The sequence below is a fragment of the Ochlerotatus camptorhynchus genome, unplaced genomic scaffold (assembly GCF_037179485.1).
Source record: "Ochlerotatus camptorhynchus isolate MF236.1 unplaced genomic scaffold, CSIRO-AGI_Acam_v1.1 ptg000307l, whole genome shotgun sequence".
Classification (NCBI taxonomy): Eukaryota; Metazoa; Arthropoda; class Insecta; order Diptera; family Culicidae; genus Ochlerotatus; species Ochlerotatus camptorhynchus.
The window spans coordinates 2,440,924-2,461,927 of NW_027040795.1; the positions used below are offsets into that span (position 1 = coordinate 2,440,924).

The 21,004-nt window shown below is 41.5% G+C and overlaps 1 protein-coding gene across 5 annotated transcripts in view; it reads left to right on the forward strand.

Annotated features, from left to right (window-relative positions):
* Shal (Potassium voltage-gated channel protein Shal) overlaps positions 1 to 21,004 on the forward strand; it is a 635,870-nt gene that overhangs the window by 557,803 nt on the left and 57,063 nt on the right. For all 5 annotated transcript variants that reach the window (XM_065229083.1, XM_065229080.1, XM_065229084.1 and 2 more), the window contains 2 exons: positions 11,704 to 11,866; positions 11,988 to 12,176. In XM_065229083.1, the coding sequence (XP_065085155.1) occupies positions 11,704 to 11,866; positions 11,988 to 12,176 (352 nt within the window). The remainder of the gene's footprint in view (positions 1 to 11,703; positions 11,867 to 11,987; positions 12,177 to 21,004) is intronic.

Genomic DNA, 21,004 nt, shown 5'->3' on the forward strand with positions numbered 1-21,004 from the left:
TTGAATTAATTTTATAATATAGGGTGGAAAATTAAACTTTTTCAATTAAGCAATCAAACCTTCATGAAAAACACTGTCGAATGCTTTTCTATGCCTAGAAGATCAACTCCACTTCAGCAGCCTTCGGATTTGTTTAAACGAATTAAATTTGTAACTCTTTAGAGTTGATGAGTAGTTGAATGCCCATGGTGCAATCCAAACTGCACATCAAAATTGAGTTCGTATTGATGTGAATCATCATTCAATTCAAAATGGTTTTTTCAAAAACTTTTCTTATTAAAGAAAGCAAACTTATTTGATGGTAGCTAGAAGCTTAAGCTGGATTCAGCTTCAAAATTGGAACAACTTTTGCATTTTTCCATTTATCAGGAAAGTATGCCAAATGGAAACATCTGTTAAAAAATTTTTACCAAGAAAGACAAGATACTCTCTGTGAATTCTTTAAAAATTTCATCATCACGTGGAGCTTTCATATTTTGAAACTTCTTAGTTATAGATCTAACTTCGTCCAAATCAGTCCCACAGGAATCATTAAAAATATTTTCCCTAGAGAAAATATTCAGATAATCCCGAGCAACCTGATTCTCAATAGAACTAGTAAGACCCAAACTGAAATTATGGGAACTCTCAAATTGCTTAACAAGCCTCGGAGCTTTTTCCGAATTTTTGTTCAGAATTTTAAAGCGCTAGACTAGGCTTCTGAGGTTTTTTTTTTCAATTCTTTTGTAAGCTTCCAGATGGGTTTGGAACTCGAGTCTTAATTCGAAACATTAATTTCAAAAGTTTTGTTCTTTAGGGCAGAGGATATCTTTTTAATTTGATTTTACAAATCCCGCCAGATAACTTTCATGGCAGGATTGCGTGATATTGCCTCCTGCGGACATTATTCAGCCAGATCAAGAGCTGAAGATTATCGTCTATTATAATTGAATCGAATTTATCCTCGCATTTTGGTACTGAGTCAGCTCTTGCTTCAACTATAGAAGTAGTCAGAGATTCAAGAGCATAAGTAATTTCATCTTTAGTTTGCAAAGGAATGTTTGGATCGAAGTTATATTCCATAAATGTTCGATATTGCTCCCAATCAGCTCTATGGTAATTGAAAGTAGAGCTGTTGGGATTAGAAATTATTTTTTTTTTAAATGCGTTTATTTTTCTAGGCTCATTTTCCGTAGCTTTGCGGAGCCGATATTCATCGTTTGGGTTACAAAATTACTTAAAACTAACGTTAGTAAAGCGGGGGCCGATTACTCGCGCCTATCTCGAGGTTAGGGGTAACAAATTGTAACAAACGAGTGGCAGGGTAGGGATTGAGAACACAAGGTTTTTTAGAGCAATGTGCTCTTGATCTAGAACTTAGCGACATACTGGAGAAAAAGACAAACATGGAGGTACACCGATGGAGACCTAGCAACTTGAGAGAACACAAGATGACACTAACTACTAAATCCTCAAATCGATCCGTTTTAAAAACACATAAATTAAATTAAAATATTCGAGATCTCGGCTCACCAAGATGTCTCTAACTGGCCGCATAGGTTGTTTTCCTCGGGCCCTGAGGGATGCGGATAACTCGGATCTAGCAACACAATGTAGGGTGCATGACCAAAGCACGTGGTCGATATCGTGATAGCCACTACCACAAGCGCACAAATTGCTGCCTGCGAGCCCGATTCGGAAGAAATGCGAGTCTAACGAGTAGTGATTGGACATGAGCCTTGATATGACACGTATAAAGTCACGGCTCATGTCCAATCCTTTGAACCATGGCTTGTTCGACACCTGTGGGAGAATAGAATGTAACCATCTTCCCAGATCACTCTTATTCCATTTTTGTTGCCAGTTGGTGACGACGTGCTGACGGGTAATTGAGAAAAATTCCGCAAAGGCGATTTGTCGATCAAAAATATCGCCTTCCATAGCGCCCACCTTAGCTAGCGAGTCCGCTTTTTCATTACCCGGAATTGAGCAATGAGATGGGACCCAAACTAAGGTGATAGTATAGGAGCAGTTAGATAAAGTACTAAATTTAGCTCGGATTTCGGTCAGGAAATACGAGGAGTGCTCCATCGGCCTCATTGATCGAATAGCCTCCAACGAGCTAAGGCTATCAGTAAAAATAAAATAGTGATCAGATGGTAGTGAGGTAATTTGCTCTACTGCGTAAAATATGGCTGCTAGTTCCGCAACGTATACGGAACAGGGTTTTTGCAGTTGATATGAGGCGCTATGAAATTCGTTGAATACTCCAAATCCAGTGGAACCGTTAGTTGACCCATCTGTGAAAAAACTCTTGGTACTTGTTTGCAAAAATTAAGGAACAACCATCGACCGATGGTGATCTGGTATTCCACGGATTTCTTGCAACATGGTCAGATCAAAATTTACAGAGGAACTATAAAAGTCTTGGAGGCAAACACGAGAGGAATTGAATGAAGAAGGGCCAATCTCCCGTCATCTGCAAGCTGCCTTAGCGAGCAATTTTCATCAAGACAACCATCAATGTCTTTTACATAAAAATTATAAAGAAGGGGGCTTAAACATGAACCCTGGGGGAGACCCATGTAACTAATTCGTGAAGTTGTCGAGTTTCCATGAGAAAAGCTCATATATTTCTCAGACAGCAAGTTGCTCAAATAGATGTTCATAATTGGTGAAAGCCCACTATCGTGGAGTTTATCCGAAAGGACATCGATACAAACAGAATCAAAAGCCCCCTTAATGTCCAAGAAAAATGAACCCATTTGCTGTTTTTGCGCATAGGCCAGTTGAATTTCAGTTGAAAGCAACGCAAGACAGTCGCTCGTTCCTTTGCCTCTCCGAAATCCAAATTGCGTATCTGAAAGCAAGGTTGCAAAGACTCATTTCAGCTAAAACAATGTTTTTCTAAATTATGAAATAATTAGATGCCATGATCAAATTTTGAATTGGTAGGATACAAGAAGAGGTTGCAAAGAATGTGTTTGACATATTAAACCTGTTTATTTCACTTCATGGGAGTCACAATCAGCGATTTTTCACAAACTCACTCACTCACTCACTCACTCACTCAGCGATCAGCAAATCGCTGATTGTGACTCATAGAAAGCAAAATTTACAGGTTTTATGTTTCCAACGCATACTTTGTAACCTCTTCTTGTAAGTTACAAGTAAAACATGCCATCATACCATCTTTTGGTTTTATTATTCCGAAAAACATTATTTTAGCTGAAATGAGTCTTTGCAACCTTGTCTGAAAGTAAACCATTTGACTCGACCCATTGGTCTAGACGAAAAAGAATCATTTTCTCCAACAATTTCCGTATACAGGACAGCATCGCGATGGGACGGTACGAGTTATAATCCGACGCGGGTTTACCGGGTTTTCGAATGGCGATAACTCTTACTTGCCTCCAATCATCCGGAACAATGTTGTGCTCCAGAAATTGATTGAATAAGTTCAACAAGCGTCTCTTCGCGACGTCTGGGAGATTTTTGAGCAAGTTGAACTTGATTCTATCCATTCCTGGAGCTGAGTTGTTACATGAGAGGAGAGCGAGTGAGGATTCCACCATCGAAAACGGGGAATCTATTTCGTTATTACCCGACGGACGATCACGAACGTTGTTTTGAACCGACACCGAATCCGGGCATACTTTCCGCGCGAAGCTGAATATCCAACTGTCTGAGTACTCCTTGTCTTCATTAATCGGTGATGACGCGTTTCGCATTCTCCTGCCGACATTCCTGAGTGTTCTCATGGAAGTCTCTCGCAACAAACCATCGACGAACCGACGCCAGTAACCGCGTTTTTTGGCTTAAGTCAAGCCCTTAAAGGTTTTCTCGAGGTCGGTGTACCGCTCGAAATCCTCGACCGTACCGTGTTTGCGGAAGCGTTTAAACGCGGCGGACTTCTCGCTGTTCGCGTCGGTGCATTCCTTATCCCACCACGGGGTGGGAGGTCGCTTGCGAACGGAAACACCCGGAATACGTTTCGTCTGTGCTCGCAGCGCGCAATCGATGATGAGACGCGCGAGAAAGAAGTACTCGTCCAGCGGAGGAAGTACGTCAACCGATTGACTGGCATCAAGAACCGCGGTCGCGAATTTTCGCCAGTCAATGTTTTTCGTAAGATCGTACGCGATGTCAACCGAACGAGTAGAAGATGAACCATTGGCAATAGAAATTTTGATTGGCAAATGGTCACTACCGTAGGGATCTTGAATTACTTTCCACGAGCAATCCAACAATAGTGAACTCGAACAAAGTGAAAGGTCTAATCTGCTTATTTTTGCTGGAGGTTTGGCTACTCGTGTTGCTTCCCCGGTGTTCAGAATTGTCATTTTGAAGAAGTCGCACATGTCGTATATCAAGGTTGAGCGGTTGTCGTCGTATAGTTCCCCCCAGCCTGTACCGTGAGAGTTAAAATCTCCCAAGATTAACCGCGGCTCTGGCATAGTCGTGCAGATATCCGCGAAACTTTGACGAGAGATCGCGGTTCTCGGTGGAAGATATACTGAGGAAATACTGAGGCATTAACCTCGAATGTTAACCTGACATGCAACAACTTCAATGCCTGTCACCGAAGGCAGATCGATTCTGTAGAAGGAATAGAGCTTGTTGATCCCCAGAAGCAACCCCCCATACGAATCTGCGCGGTCAAGGCGAATAATGTTGAAATCGTGGAGAGCAAGATCTTTGTCTGAAGGGAGTCATGTTTCACAAAGGGCAAATGCATCAGAAAGTGAGTTGTTAACTAAAAATTTAAATGTGTCAAGTTTTGGCGTAAGACTTCTACAGTTCTACCGAAGAACAGAGATCATATCCCCGACCTCATTCGGAGAATTATCCATCACAGGATATGATCGATGCAAGGAAGGACCACATAGAAGCTAGTTCCTTCAAAAGAGTTTTCACCATTGGCAGCACTAAATTAATAATGCTCCTTGGTGAGTCAGAGACATTGAATATACTGAAGAAGCTATCCACAATACCAGAAAACGTGAACATGGGGCATTTTCTTGCTGATTATTCAGCTGCTTTTCTGGCCGAAAAACTGGGACATCTGGAGTTTTAGATGATCCTGGAAGTGACGGAAAGTTCTTGTCATAATTACAAGGTTGAAAACCCGGTAGAATGGGCTTCGGTGCATTTCCGTTACCTCTTGATTTTTCCAAGGTGGAAGGGTGGTCCGTACGAGTGGCCTTACGAGGCTTTTCGGTGGTGTGTTTTTTTGCTCGTTTTCTCGTATTGCCTTTAAAGACAAACGGACTATCCTCACCGACCTCTGAGTCAGAGTCTAGATCATCAACTGGCAAAATGGAGAACGTGTTACTGCTTTTTGGTGTGGTCTGAGAAGATGAAGCGGTATTCTTCAAGAGTTCTGCTAGAGTTCTCTTGGAGCGAGCTTGCAGAGACCGCTTAAGTTTTTCTCCCTGCTGTTTATACCTCGGGCAGTCAGTCAGGGTATGCAAGCTTTCCTTGCAGTACACGCATTTTGGAGGAGCACCGCAAGGGCCCTCTTGATGTTGCTCGCCACACTGATCGCAGCGTGGTTTGTTCGAGCAGTAGTCCGATGTATGACCAAGTTGTTTACATTTCGAGCAGTTCATTACCCGAGGTACAAACCGACGTACAGGCAGCCGAACCTTGCCAATAGCGACGTAGTGAGGTAACGCTGAACCCGAAAAGGTCACACGAAACGAGTTTGACAAGGAATAAGTTTTTTTGGAGCCTACTGACTGCATTTGAAGGCAGTCCAATATCTTCACCTTCGGCAGAGCACGGTTTTTAAAGATTCCGAAGGAATCGGGACCCAAGAAATCGTCACTAGTCAAACTCGCTTCGGTGACCACTCCTTCAATTTCTACCTCACTACTGGGTATGTAGACTCGGTATTCCAATGAAAAGAGCTCGCACGCAACAATTTGGTTAGCCTGCTTCCGGTCATCAACGGTAACGCGCAGTTTTATTGGTGTTACCTTGAAAATATCGGTAACGGCCGAAAAATGTGTTGTTAGATCTTTAGAGATCCTCGGAATGTTCAAAGGTTTTTGTTTGGGCCGGAAAAAACAACCCATGGGCCTTTCGAGGCTTCTGGGTAAGCCTTTAGGCGGGGGAGCGCAGAGGTTTTCGGGGGCAATGGTGTGAGGGGTGCAGGTGGACGAGGAGGAGATGGTGGGGGAGAGGGTTGTGGGCGATACCTTTTCTTGGGATATGCTCCAGTATTTTTGCTGAAGAGCGAGTCAACTGGAACGTCAAGGGTTTCCATTTCCACAACTTCCTCGAGACTTTCGTGTGAGGTGTTGAGAGTTTCGTCGTCTGAGATGGAAAGCGACCATCCCCCGCCTTTATCTTTTTCATCCATTGCGGTTAAATATCGCCGCAATGGTGTTTTTAATAAATATTTTACAAATAATTACAGTAATTTCAAATAGTATCAAAAATCAAAAAAAAAATCTAAAAAAAATAAAAAAATACAAAACAAAAATTGATATAGTTTTACTCTACTAAAGAGTAATACGAAAGAAAAAAAAAACAAGAAAAAGAAAATAAATATCTACACTGAAAAAAAAATTTTTTTTTGATCACCCTAACTATGCTCTACTTAAAAATAGTACGAGAAAAAAAAATCAAAAAAAAAATATTATATATATATACTATTTACAAAATTTTGGATCACCCTAATTATGACCCAACCTAATCTAATATTGGACCATGCGGAGAGTTGCGATACTGGTGAAAACAAAGCGACACGATATATCTATTGCACTGAGGCGGCAGAGACTGGTGAGATGCTATTCCCAAGTAACAATTTTGGTTTTATGAGGGTTCTATAGACCATAATTTGGACTTGTAGCATGCTTTAAAACCACTATAAAACTTGCAATGTTACTTGCGTTGTTTGCCCCAACGGCTGTTGGGTCGATATCATTGTAGCTGGTATGCCTCGGTCGCCTCGGTAAGCAATTTAACGTGCTTTCGTTGTTGCTATCAATGGGATGATGTGATGATGCGATGATGATGATTAAAGCTGGACCGTAATCAAAGCGCTCGGCGTATGGTTAACGGCTTCCTCACTCGCGCACTAGTTGTATTAACACTATGCCAACTAAATTTGGCGAGAAAAAACCCTCGCGTGGGGAAAAACTCAAAAACTCGAATACTAGTGTCGTACAACGAGACCGATGCGACTTGACCGGCTCAGCGTGCGAGACGGAATGGTGCAAACGTTGGCAATATTAAAAAAAATGAGAAAAAAGTTGTCCATATATCTTGGAATTAATGTTCACCTTTTTTCAATAATTCTCTGGTTAAAACCCAGTGCAACCAGAATGATTCATTTTTTTGTACTAGATGATTTATAGGCTCATTTACTTCTAGATGTTTCTTCAAATATAGAACAAGAAAATAACAATTAAAATTTCTGAGCAGGACTGTCATCAATGTGCGCAATGTACTGATTTTCTGAAATAAACAAAGTGAGAATCAAGCAAACACAAAGTTTGCTTGTCTTTCACCCTGCGCATGTGTAACGCAACGGAGAAGGGAACACACACCCAGAAATAACGAAAGCTCAATGTGTAGCCATCGCTCTGACGGCTCCGACGCAAAGAGCGCCATTTAGTGTAGGGTCACAAATGGGAAACCCAGCAAACACACACAATTCTTCTTCGTTATGCTATTCTTCATCTCATATGCATGCAGTCGTGGTTAAGCAAAGTCTGCAAAGAGTTCAAAAAAGACAATATTGTATTATATTCGCTGCCTGCGCCACACGTAGTGTTCCGCTCATTGTGTGGATTGCTTTCTCAAAGATTAGTTGGAAAAGAGTGTGCGAAGTAAATGGGAGAACCACACACTCTTTGTCGAGTGTTGTGAGATGCATGCACAAAGTTGCTTTGTTAACGCTCTGAGGTGCTTTCCAGCCGTGATTATGAGGGATAAAGGGTGATACGGTCAAAATTTGGTCAATATCAACTTGACGTATTTCTTTCAATTTTGCATTTAAAAAACCTGAACACCCTCATTTTGAAGGTGTGTGTGTGTAGAATGTTGCTCCTATTTTGATTTTGGAATTCACTCTTCAGTTGTCAAAATGCCGTCCAAGCAAGAAGAGCAGCGTATCAAAATTTTGCTCGCGCATCGCGAAAATCCGAGCTACTCGCACGCAAAGTTGGCAAAATCGCTAAAAGTTGCCAAATCAACCGTTACAAATGTAATTAAAGTGTTTGGGGAACATTTGTCGACAGCCAGGAAGTCTGGATCGGGGGGAAATCGAAAACCGGAAGCCGCTGAGACGACAAAGAGAGTTGCCGGTAGTTTCAAGCGAAACCCTAACCTCTCTCTCCGAGATGCCGCAAATAAGCTGGGTGTATCGTCTACAACCGTGCATCGAGCCAAAAAACGAGCTGGACTATCGACTTACAAGAAGGTAGTGACTCCAAATCGCGATGATAAACAAAATACGACGGCCAAAGCGCGATCCCGGAGGCTGTACACGATGATGCTGACGAAGTTTGACTGCGTGGTAATGGACGACGAAACATACGTCAAAGCCGACTACAAGCAGCTTCCGGGACAGGAGTTTTATACGGCAAAAGGAAGGGGAAAGGTAGCAAATGTTTTCAAGCACATGAAACTGTCAAAGTTCGCAAAGAAATATCTGGTTTGGCAAGCCATCTGTACCTGTGGCTTGAAAAGCAGCATTTTCATAGCTTCCGGGACTGTCAACCAAGAAATTTACGTGAAAGAGTGTTTGAATAAATGTCTGCTGCCTTTCCTGAAGAAACACGGTTGTTCCGTACTGTTTTGGCCGGATTTGGCATCTTGCCATTACGGTAAAAAGGCCATGGAGTGGTACGCCGCCAACAACGTGCAGGTGGTTCCCAAGGACAAGAACCCTCCCAACACGCCAGAGCTCCGCCCAATTGAGAAATACTGGGCTATTGTCAAGCGGAACCTAAAGAAGACCAAAAAACTGCTAAGGGCGAGCAGCAGTTCAAGGCAAACTGGCTTTCTGCGGCGAAGAAGGTGGACAAGGTGGCTGTACAAAATCTGATGGCAGGGGTCAAGCGTAAGGCCCGGCAATTCGGATTTGGAAAAGCGGAAGCCTAACTGAATATTTTTGCTGAATTTTATACTAATTGAACTTGAAAAAGAAATTTAATTTGATTTTTTAAATAAACGATTTCACCGATTTACACGCGTTTTCCCTTGACCAAATTTTGACCGTATCACCCTTTAGTTTTGTTATTGAACACAGTTTAAGCAATTAAAACATTGTTTTTGAACCGTATGTAAAAAAAATTAAACAAAACAGTTTCATCTTCGAAATTTAATAATGACTTCTCGATAACTTTTTCAAAAGGACGTATCAGCTTTTGTAAACAATGCATTTGATCGTCGATTTGGCGTAACTGGTAGCTCGCCCACGCATGAAATTTTCCCCTACCTGCTAGTGGTGTTAGTAAGCGTGTACAAGCTACCAGATACGCCATATCGACGATCAAATGCATTGTTTACAAAAGCTGATACGTCCCTTTGAAAAAGTTATCGAGACTTGTGTTTATAACGCTAAAATTGATATTTATAACAAGTAATCAGCGGCCTGAATTCAATCCAAGTCGGCGCCGTCGGTATATTCTGAGGCATAACATCTCTGATCACGCCTTCCTTCGGAAGCAAGTAAACTCGTTGGTCCCCGGTCCATGAGTTGATGGATGGGGTAGGTAGGTAGGGCTTCCAGGTGTGAGAGCTGATTCCCTGGCGTTGATAGCATTGGTACTCAGTACGGAAAACAAATTCGACGGAAATCAAATAAAGGAAAAAAATCATGTTATATACATGATAAAGTGGAGTGCCTAACGAAAAAAAGTTAATATATCAACCTATTTGAAATGAAGATATAAATAGCGTCCAGTATGATGTGTTTCTTCATACCGCAGCATGTATTGCTTGAACCTAATGATCCAACAAATTTAACCTTCCCGATAATTATCACTGTTTTCATTAAAAAAAACCAAGATTACTTCTTGAATAGCATGGCGATAATTGAACAAATTTTAATTGCACTTTCCAAACAACACATCCTAATGAAACCGAGGCGAAAAATCCATTCCGGAAAGCGCCAGATAAGCATCGGAATTATCAACAAATTATCGCGCTGCAATTACCCGGCAAACATACACTCGAATAACGACTACAACGATGATGGCGACAATGCCACTTGTGGTCAGTAGTGCAGCGAAGCAGAATCGTCGTCGGGCAAATCGAAAAAATAAATCCAGGTCAAAACCAAATTGCTTTTTAACGAAATTTTCTGCCGCCCAGTTCATAATTTGTTTGCAAGCGCAATTTTTCCACGACCGGTCGGTCGGTATCTTCCTGGCTCTAAGTTGTTTTGCCTCCGCGTTGCGGCGCTGCAACAGCCTTCAGTTAGTATGGGATTGGTCATTTTACTGTGGCACATGAAAAACGTATTTTTTTTTGTGTGTTTTTGCGATGAGTAACTTTTTCTTGGCTCCAGTCCAAGCTCATCTCCCGGTGGTGGCTGGTTTCTGACCATCTCCGAACTATCAATGCGCAACCAAGAGAGCACCTATAATATTTTTCCCATCTTCTGCCTTGAACCGGGCGGCGACGGAGTGTTTTTCCACAGACCAATACTAATATTTTGCTTCAGACCACACCACGCCGACTCCCGGCAGAATCTGTGCAGGTCACGCTTCTCGAACATCATGATCACCATTCGCCATCATCATCAACCAACGAACGAACGAACGAATATGGTGGAGGACGGACGGAGTGACGCGACGATGAGGCTGGCAAGTTGGCATCATCTGGTGCAGCACCGCAGCATCGTCCGTCGTATCGGCTCGGATCATGGCCTGGGATAGTGCTTGCCGATATTATTATGAGATGGTTACCCATCGAATGCGATGCGGCTCATTTGATCGAGATTTTCCTAATTGTGGAAGGGTGCGGTTCATCATTACGTCACATTGTTGCATGAATTTGGTGTCCTGGTTTGTATCACTCTTATGGACAGGTTTGAGATTGCGATGAAATTCGTAGGGAGGATGTTTCGCAGTGTTTGTGCCTCGCGTTCGATTGCCAATTAGTTTAGAAAAATATTACGACAGATCATGTCAACGGAGCGCATCTGCAGGATATTAATACGCACGATGAAGAATCGATGGGTCCACTTTTAGAACAGCGATCTACAGGGATGAAGTTTTGATGCCATTCAGACGGGTAACATTATATGTGGGTTTCAAATGCGTTATTTTATGGAAGACCAGGATGTTGTACCAATTTGGACATTGATACTTTAATACATCTCCTCACCTTACAGGACTTTGCACATTCAACCCTGCGTAAAATGCCGTACATCTTGTTCCTCCTTTATTTCTGAGCATATCCAACACCACATAGGTGTATCGCTCCCGGCGCGAGTCGTCTGCCGTTCGGTTGGTCCGGCCGCGGCTTGGTCTCGATGATTGAAATGTTTTAATTAATAATTAGTTGCCAATTTGGAGACGTCGTGTGGCGTGGAAGTGTTGCCATTACGGGGTGAGAAAAAGTGGCCCATGATGATGATGAGTGTAAACCAATTTTACCGACGATAGATTTGCTCAAAGTATTGCGGTTGAAAATTATGTCCGAGTGTATTTAATGGAATAACTAATATTTCCCTTCTCTTTTCTCGCCTTCAATCAACAGTTACGGTGATATGGTGCCAGAAACAATAGCCGGTAAGATAGTGGGAGGCGTCTGTTCACTGAGCGGAGTGTTGGTCATCGCGCTACCCGTACCTGTAATTGTGTCCAACTTCAGCCGCATCTACCATCAGAACCAGCGGGCGGACAAGCGGAAAGCACAGCGGGTAGGCATCCGGCCCTGGACGGTCAATTACGATGGTCCGGCCGACATTGTCGACTACAACTCGGTGTAAGTACCGCGGGAACCCCGTTTAATTTTGCGTCCACTTTTTGTCCCTCTTGTAGAAAGCACGTCTCGCACGAATACGAATAGCGAAAGCGGGCGCTAGTGCAGCGTTCGCGAATAAGAAGAAGGCTGCCGAGTCGCGGCTAGCAGCGCAGGAGTCTGGCATCGAATTGGATGACAACTACAACGATGAAGACATCTTCGAGCTACAGCATCATCATCTGTTAAGATGTTTAGAGAAAACTACGGTAGCTATCACTAAACAAAAATCATCTCTGTCCATACCACTGTCTATCTTCACGAAAAGTTGAATCTAAAGTTTCAAGGCCACTCTGCTCCTTCATAAATTATTGCGCTTAGCTATAGTGTTACTGAATTTACCTACCGCTGCCGTACGATAACTCTTCTTAAAAAGCATTCTTCTCTCTGGTCATTCTTCACTCCTGATTGGCAATGTTCTCGGATGCAGGGAACAAACACGTTTAGACTCACTCCGTGTTCGTAGATTAGAAATAATAAGCTTTGCGAGACAGCTGCTTTCTTCAAATATATGTTAATTTATTTTCTAGGATTATACTAGTCGTAGATGACGCTCACTTCTCATGCACTATCCTTTAGTTATCCTTGCTTCGCCTGCTTTTGCAGCTTAAAAAGATAATAAAAATAATATTGTCCCATATTGTTATTTTATAGCATTACCCTTTTAACATTCATTGTGTTAGAATAACGCTTCTTCCACACTCATACGCAGCGAATAAATCGCACTTGCCGTGGTGGCAAAATTCGCACACCGAAGCAGCAGTTTTGACGCAGTGTCGCGATCAAGAGTTGTTCCAGGCAAATCAGCGGCGCTGGTGGTGTTGTGATAAGTGTGACTGACTTTCACTCCAAATAGGCATAAACTCTCTGATAACGCCTTCCTTCGGAAGAGAAGTAAAGCCGTTGGTCCCTGGTCTATGAGTTGATGGGTCGATAGGTAGGATTCAGGCGCCAGTAGCATGGGTACTCAGTACGGAAAACAAAATCGACGGAAAACAAAAATTCCCGGCAAAATCGCGAAAATAATAAATAATGTTTAAATTGACCTTAGATTTGTATGAAATTTCGCTTAATTGTTTGTTATGGGCAATGATCCACATTTTCTGCTGAAACTAAGCCATTTTGAATGTTGTGAAATTTTCAAAATGGCGTCCAGAGAATTAAAAAAAAAACAATTGTTGCACAGAAACGGCATTTCTGATCGAAATGACTTCTGAGACAATGGTGCAGGCTTTTTGTTAGTCATTTTCTGCATATATTTTTAAAAAATTTACTAGGGGTATAACGATCATGTTCTCCACTTTGGAGAACAACTCTAATAAAATAATATCATGCATCATCATTATGTAGAATATGTAGTCCCTCCTACTTGAAGAATTATGCTATGGAACGGCTTGCTATTCCCCGCCCTCATAAGCAAAAAAAAAATGAGAAATTATAATCGATGTGGGACAAAGCATAAATATTCAATAGGAAGGGACTACATATTCTACATATATTGTGCATGACATTACGAACACGCGCTGTTAAGTACATAATGATGATGCATGATATTATTTTATTGTGGTTGTTCTCCAAAGTGGAGAACATGATCGTTATATCATTTTAACGCATAATTTCAGTGTTTGGTACTGAAATCTGTAATCTGTGATAGGGAAATCACTTTTTTCCTACCACAGAAACATTCCGTTTATTTATGCAAAATTATAAGTGTTCGTTCACAAAACGCATGAAATCTTTAAAAAAAGAATATTTATTAAAAATTGTTTACTCCATCCGTAGTTCACAAATATACCGAGAGAGATATGACTGGAAAGGTTTAAAACTAAATTGTTTTGATCGTGAGGTATTCGTGATCAATTACGAAATTTTGCTTAAATAACGGGTGTCCAATAAAAATTGAAAAGCTTTTCAGTCATAGCTAGTAAATTTTTTTTTTCAACGAATTCAGTATTTTTTATTAAAAACATAATGTTTATTCTTCAAAAAAAACGTCAATTATATTTGTAGAAGGGGCCTTGGTCAGCCGTACGACGCAACTTAGTCACGATGCTCTCACTTTAATTACAGCAAAGTACAGTCATACCTCGATATAACGTAACTCGATATAACGTAACTCGATATAACGTAACTTCCACCTCGATATAACGTAACTTTTTTTTTAAGTCTAAAAATTGAAAAATATCAACTCACAATCGACTTTTAACGTTACGAATGCATTTTAAATTATTTTATACATAGTATTATTAAATTTTTCATATAACGCTGGGTTGAATAAACATTTTTTTTTTGCTTTATTATAAAGACTTTCAGCCTGTAACTGGTTCGTCTCTTTGAAGGATTGGGGCTCCTGAGAGGGCTCCGGAGAGAGGAAATAAATAAATTACATAGTGTTTGTTACAGAGCTTAAGTATTTTAGAGTTCTGTGTCGATTGTTTTAACAGTAAGGAAGGTAAACGAAGTTGTGGTTAATTTCCGAGAGAGAGAGTCAATGTCCGTAGCCTGCGGGGTTGTCATCGTTGTTCTTTCGTTTGACATGTCATTTAGAGAGCTGGTGTTTTCCAAGTGCCGTCGTTCGTCCGTTGTCGTGTTCGTTGCGGGGTTCTACGTATATTGATAATAGCCTGTGTCTTTAAGGAAGGCGAGAAGTGATCTTTCCCTGCCTGGGTCATTGGATAATGCGTCTCTGATTCTGAGACCGATACCGTATTGGTCTTGGAGGTTTTGATGTGCAGCGCAATTTATTATTAGATCACATTAGATGCTCAACTGACATTTTGGTTTAGCACCCCATACATTGTTTGTGCAATCCATCACGGGATCCGAGATCGTGTGAGAATCTAGTATAGCCATAGCGTAATCTGGACAGTACTCTCTGGTCCTTCCAGTTTTTGGTGTCGGACCAACATTTCGTATCTCCTTTTATTTTGCGTAAGAAAGGGTCTAGGGTATTAGCCCATTCCTTGTCCCATGCCGAAGCGATGATCGTTTTGATCCAGATTTTTAAATCCGCTGTAGGGACTTCCGGTTCCACTGGGGTTTTCGATGTGGAAATCGCTACCAGCTTGTCCGCAGCCTCGTTTCCACTGATATTGCAGTGTCTGGGAACCCAGGCATATACGGTGTTACTGTTCGAAGCCATTCTGATTGCTTGCACCAACGGGTGTCGGTTTTTCGGACTCTCAAGGGCCTTTAGCTTTCTGGCCGAATCGGTAATGATGGCCTTCCAGGAAAACCTGGACTACGTAACGGCTGAGAAGATGGCAGCTGCCTCAGCCGAGAAGATCGATGTAGGCTTAGGAAGGCCTATGCTGGTATCTAGGTTGGGGCCGAATACGCCATAGCCGACTTCTTGAATAAACATCATTTTTATCCTAGAGAGAGAAGCCAGCTCAATAACGGATGGTTTGTTTTCTTTGTCTTCTTTTTTTTTCTCCCCTACCCAATCGTGTTGTTGGTTTGGGAAGGCAAGCCTGGGCCCGCACGAAAAAAGTTGTTTTCAAAAGGATGATAGCCCCATTTCTAATGTTCGGCCTAGTTTGCAGTGACAGTTCATGACTGGATCTCGATGACGTTTGCATGATCGATAGCAAAGCTGTCTCCTCTCTCTCAGATTTTTACTATTTTAGGCATGGGAGGCATGTAACGAAAAGTTTATAAATGGAGAAATAAACCAATACATACTGGGAAATATTTCATTCGACGGAGAAAACATCCAGCAATTTTGACGTAGGACTACGGCTGTGATCTCTATATGGGGGTACACTTTGTGAAAACCCAAAATGGAACATGTAACAAAATTATGAAAGATTTTGAACAGTTATAACTCTGTCCATATCAGATGGATTTTAGTTCTAAACAAGCCAATCGATTGGAAAGTCGTCTACAAATCTGATAAAATGAACACTTTATCAATTGTCAATAGGTCACTATGTGCCACTGTTGCTATCATAAATTAAATTATCACCGGTTGCCTGCGAAAAGTGCTTTTCCTAACACAGATTTAAAAATTGATTTCACTCCGGTCTTGCCAAACGGTGTTTATTCAATCACTGCGTGTGGTGAGTGGTGGTATTCGGTCGTCATCAGCAGCTTTCGGCGCTTGGCGTTCTCCAGTACATAATAAAAGCCTGCCGGCATGCAGCTAGCTGCATGCTCCCGATTCAGCCTTCGATTCTACGAAGAAAGAGGACGAAGCCGTACCGCTACTGATCGGATTCAGTTGCGCGTCGTGCGCCACAGTGAGCCATCTATTCCAAGTGCATCGCCCTCGTTCCAAACAACATACAGCTCGCCAGCTTTATCTGTATTGAACACCCTAATAGTAGCTCAGCATTACTCAATTATCACGACAAAACGGTCCTTTTCTGGACGACCATAAATTTGTTAAAAATCTCCTTCTGCGACGGGAGGAGAGACTCGGGCGGCGGTTCAACACACACCGACTTGAAGATCGAGCGGTAAAAAGGTCTTTTGTTGCAGAACTTGAGACTCGAGCTGCGGACGTTCCAGAAGGTGACAGCGTAGAAGAACAATGGACGGCCATCAAGAATACCTTTATAGAAACAAGCGAGAACAACTTGGGTGAGCTGCGCACCCAGAGAATAGAGTGGATCACAGATGAAACCTGGCGGAAGATTGAGGAGCGTAGAGAAGCAAAAGCCACGATAGTGCGGGCGAGAACTAGAGGAGCCAAGAACGAAGCCCGTCAATGGTACTCGGCTCTAGAGAAGGAAGTCAAGCGCTCTTGCAGACGGGACAAGCGAGCGTGGGTGAACTCCCTGGCCGAAGAAGGGGAGAAAGCCGCAAACACTGGCGATATACGCCTCCTCTACGATATCTCACGACGCTTGAGTGGGGCAAGGATGAACCCGAGAATGCCAGTGAAGGACACTGATCAGCTGAAACGCTGGTTTGAGCACTTCGAACAACTTCTTCAATTTTCGACGGCCAACCAGCCATCAACATCTCGCCATGATCCGCCTAGGGTGCGGCGCATCACTCGCGTCAATTCCGAGGCCCCATCACTGCAGGAGATTGAAGCAGCTATCCGAAGCATGAAATCCAACAAGGCTCCAGGGTTCGATCGCATATTAGCAGAGATGCTCAAAGCTGACCCCATGCTATCCGCACAAATGTTACATCAACTATTCTGTAATATCTGGGACACCGCGACTTTTCCGGCCGACTGGATGCAGGGCATCTTAGAGAAGGTCCCAAAGAAAGGGGATCTGACTGTGTGCGACAATTGGCGAGGCATCATGTTACTGTGTATTGTTCTCAAAGTTCTTTGCAAAGTTATCCTGAATCGGATACAGGAGAAAATCAACGCGAATCTCCGACGGCAGCAGGCAGGATGAATTTATATTCTCTCGCACGGACATCACAAACTAACACTTCTTCCTTGTGTGGCACGTTTCATTAGGTTCCTTGATTCGCCTCAATGCATTACCAATGCATGAATTTGTATATTGTGTGGCAAGCACAATGATACTCTATGCCCAGGAAAGTCGAGAACATTTTCAGCCCGAAAGATTCCCTCGACCGGACCGGGAATCGAACCAACCGCCTCTGGCTTGGTAACACCGTGCCTTTACTGACTAGATGATTTGACTATAAGACCCCGGTAGAAAACTCATCGGTAATATTAAAACAATGCAGCGGTTGTACTTAAAAGTTGATTTACTTTTTTTTCCTTCATTTGTTTTCCGTACTGAATACCAGTGCTACCGACGCCAGGGAGCCAGCTCCCATACAACGGCTTTACTTCCCTCATGATCAGAGATTTTATGCCCCAGAAATACCCCACAGGCACCGACTGGGATTGAAGCCCAGGGCTTTTGGGATGAGAGGAAATCACGTTTACCAATAAACCACCAGTGCAGCAGTTCATTCACTGTTGGTATCGATTCCATGTTCACACAAACGGCACCATTTGAAATATTTAAAGAGTTTTAAGGATATAGATTTTAAACAACGAAAAGAACTAAGCACAAAAACAAGTGTACCGACCAATCGCGGTCCTACATCAACCTTCCGTTCGTGCCCCTAGGCACAGACTCTAGTACTTTTTTTTTTTCATTTTCATATCTTTCATTTAAGCTTTGGGAACTTATCTAATAAAATTGGGGAAAATTATATAAGAAAGGTTTTGTAAACCTGTTAGATGACTAGAAAAAAAATTGGGTCATCTTTGGGTTACGATAAACAGTTTTGATTTAAAAAAATATTTTTTTTTTGCTTCGATATAACGTAACTCGATATAACGTAACGTTGCTTTATATCGAGGTACGACTGTATTGAAATCATTCTCATTTTTATTGAACACCCGTTAGGTGCAAAATTGTGCACCTCCTTTTCCCGTTCCGGAGAAAACCTTGCCATCACTACCAAGGACATTTACTCAAAACCCTTTTTAAGGCCTTTTTTCTAAAATTCTCAAGCATTGCCTTTGGAATCATTTCCCTTCATAGAGATTATTTCATAATTCTTCTAAAATGGATTCTATCTGGAAGTCCCTAAAAATGGATTTGTAACAGTCTAGAACTTATCTGCAAATCAATCCAAAAAAGCATGAAGTTCAATTTAAAATTCACTAGAATTCTCTTTAGAATTCTCTTTAAAATTCTCAATAAAAAATTGATTTATTTGTAGAATTATCTTTGAGTTTTCCTCTTAATTCTTTTTAATTTTTGCTAAGAAATTTCCTTCCAATTCTCTATAAATTTGTTTCGGGATGCAGTTGTAATTCTCTTGAAATTATTCTCAGATTATCCTTTGGAATCGTACATTCGATTCCTTTGGTATTTTTCATGGATCTTCATATCTTCGACTTGGAATTTTCCACAAAGCTACTTAAAATTTTTAACTCTGAACCTGAACTCAAGTAACTTGAAATCAAAGTCTAATATCTCTAAGAGTTCTTTCTTAAACTCCCTTAAATTTATTTCAGGAAAAATTGGTGTTATCCCTGACATACATTCTAAAATCCAAAAATTTGTCAAAATTCCTTTATAAGAAAAAATCTAGTCTGGTTTAAAAACTTTAACAAATTTTCAAATTCCCAAAAACTTATTTTTTTTCTGAAAATAGATTCAGTTAATTTATTACCGATTTGATATTGAAGTTCCCGGTTTTTTTTCGATTTTCCGGTGCACTGGTAACCTTGCTCTTCACATACTTGCCCTATATCATCCGATCGACTCTCCACAAGTTAAAAAAGAGATATAGCATCGGATTCATGCAATACTGGCTAAACTCAAAATCAAATTTTGAAAATTTGGGTTCAAAACACCTTCTGCATTTCCTAAAATCTGCCTTTTGCCACATTCCCTATTAGCTTAGTTTAGTTTTCTTTATTAACGAGACTGTCAGCCTTGGGCGTCATTCCCTATTGTTATAGAGACAAATTAAGGCATACAACAATCAAATGTATGAACTGAAATTTTTTACGGATATAACACATCACCTACAGGACCATCAAGTGATCACTCAAAGTCTAGTGTACCATTTAAGGTCAAATGTTTGGTGGCCAAGGCTGTTGAAAGATTCGTGAAAAATTGCCGGTTGGAGGTCATCGAGATGAAGAGTACGACCACGAGTGACGTTATCAGAGAGCTATCGATCATATTCAGTAGATTCGGAATTCTTTCAATTCTGAAGGCGGATAATGCTCCACAATTCAGCTCCGATTGTGCTGAATTCCGAGAGTTTTGTAAAGCCAACGGAGCGAAGCTATTGAATACTATTTCCTACTGGGCCCCAGTCTAATGGGGAGGTCGAAAGGCAAAACCGTTCAATTCTCAAGCGCCTACGAATCCACAAGAGTTGGTCCATGACTGGAGAAAGGAGTTAAGGCTTTACCTGCTCACTTATAATGCCAGCAAACATCCATCCACTGGAAAAATCCCCTGGAGAAATCATGCTTGGCCGTCGTATAAGGAGTAAGCTTCCGACTTTGCATAATTTCCAGGAGGATGCCAGCTTTCACAAGATTTGGTTTCAAAAAAAAAAAGGGAAGGATTATACGGATCGGAGACGTCATGCGAAAGCAAGTGACTTTCGTGAATGGTTCTGCTGAGAAGAATGCGTGAGAAGAATAAGCTCGATACTGACTTTGAAAATGAGGAGTACATTGTTAATCGTAGATCAGGAACTGATACCATTGTCGAGACTGAACGCACAGGCGTAGTCCTGCACATCTTAAGAAAGCCAGTGGATTTGAATCCGAGAATAGCGACAGCGATGACACACTTGATTACAGCTCTGGTACAGTGAACGATGAAGTAAATGAAGATTCTCTTCCTTTGCATAAGACACCACCTGAAGATGATTGTGAACCTTCTGGTGAACCAGGTGCTGTTGCAAAACGGATTAGAAATCAGCCTGTGAAGTACCGTGACTATTAAAGTGATGCAAAATTTGAACAGCTCTGGTAATGAATGAGAAGAATGCGTGAGAAGAATAAGCTCGATACTGACTTTGCAAATGAGGAGTACATTGTTAATCGTAGATCAGGAACAGATACCATTGTCGAGACTAAAGGCACAGGCGTAGTCCTGCACATCTTAAGAAAGTCAGTGGATTTGAATCCGAGAATAGCGACAGCGATGACACACTTGATTATAGCTCTGGTACAGTGAACGATGAAGTAAATGAAGATTCTCTTCCTTTGCATAAGACACCACCTGAAGATGATTGTGAACCTTCTGGTGAACCAGGTGCTGTTGCAAAACGGATTAGAAATCAGCCTGTGAAGTACCGTGACTATTAAAGTGATGCAAAATTTGAAATTTTCGTTCCGCAATACTTAAACGATTCCAAATCGGATCTTAACTCACCTCTCAAAATTTGAACCCATTTGGTGAGAAACTGAGATGGCACAAACCATTTGAAATTTGTATGGGTATTACTATGGTAAAACCAAGATTTTTGTTCATGTCTATCTAATAATTCACCAGATCGGTCTGCTTCAAAAGCAAACAACTGTACACGCTTAGAAAAATTCATGTAAATTTAGGTGCTTTGAGACTGACAT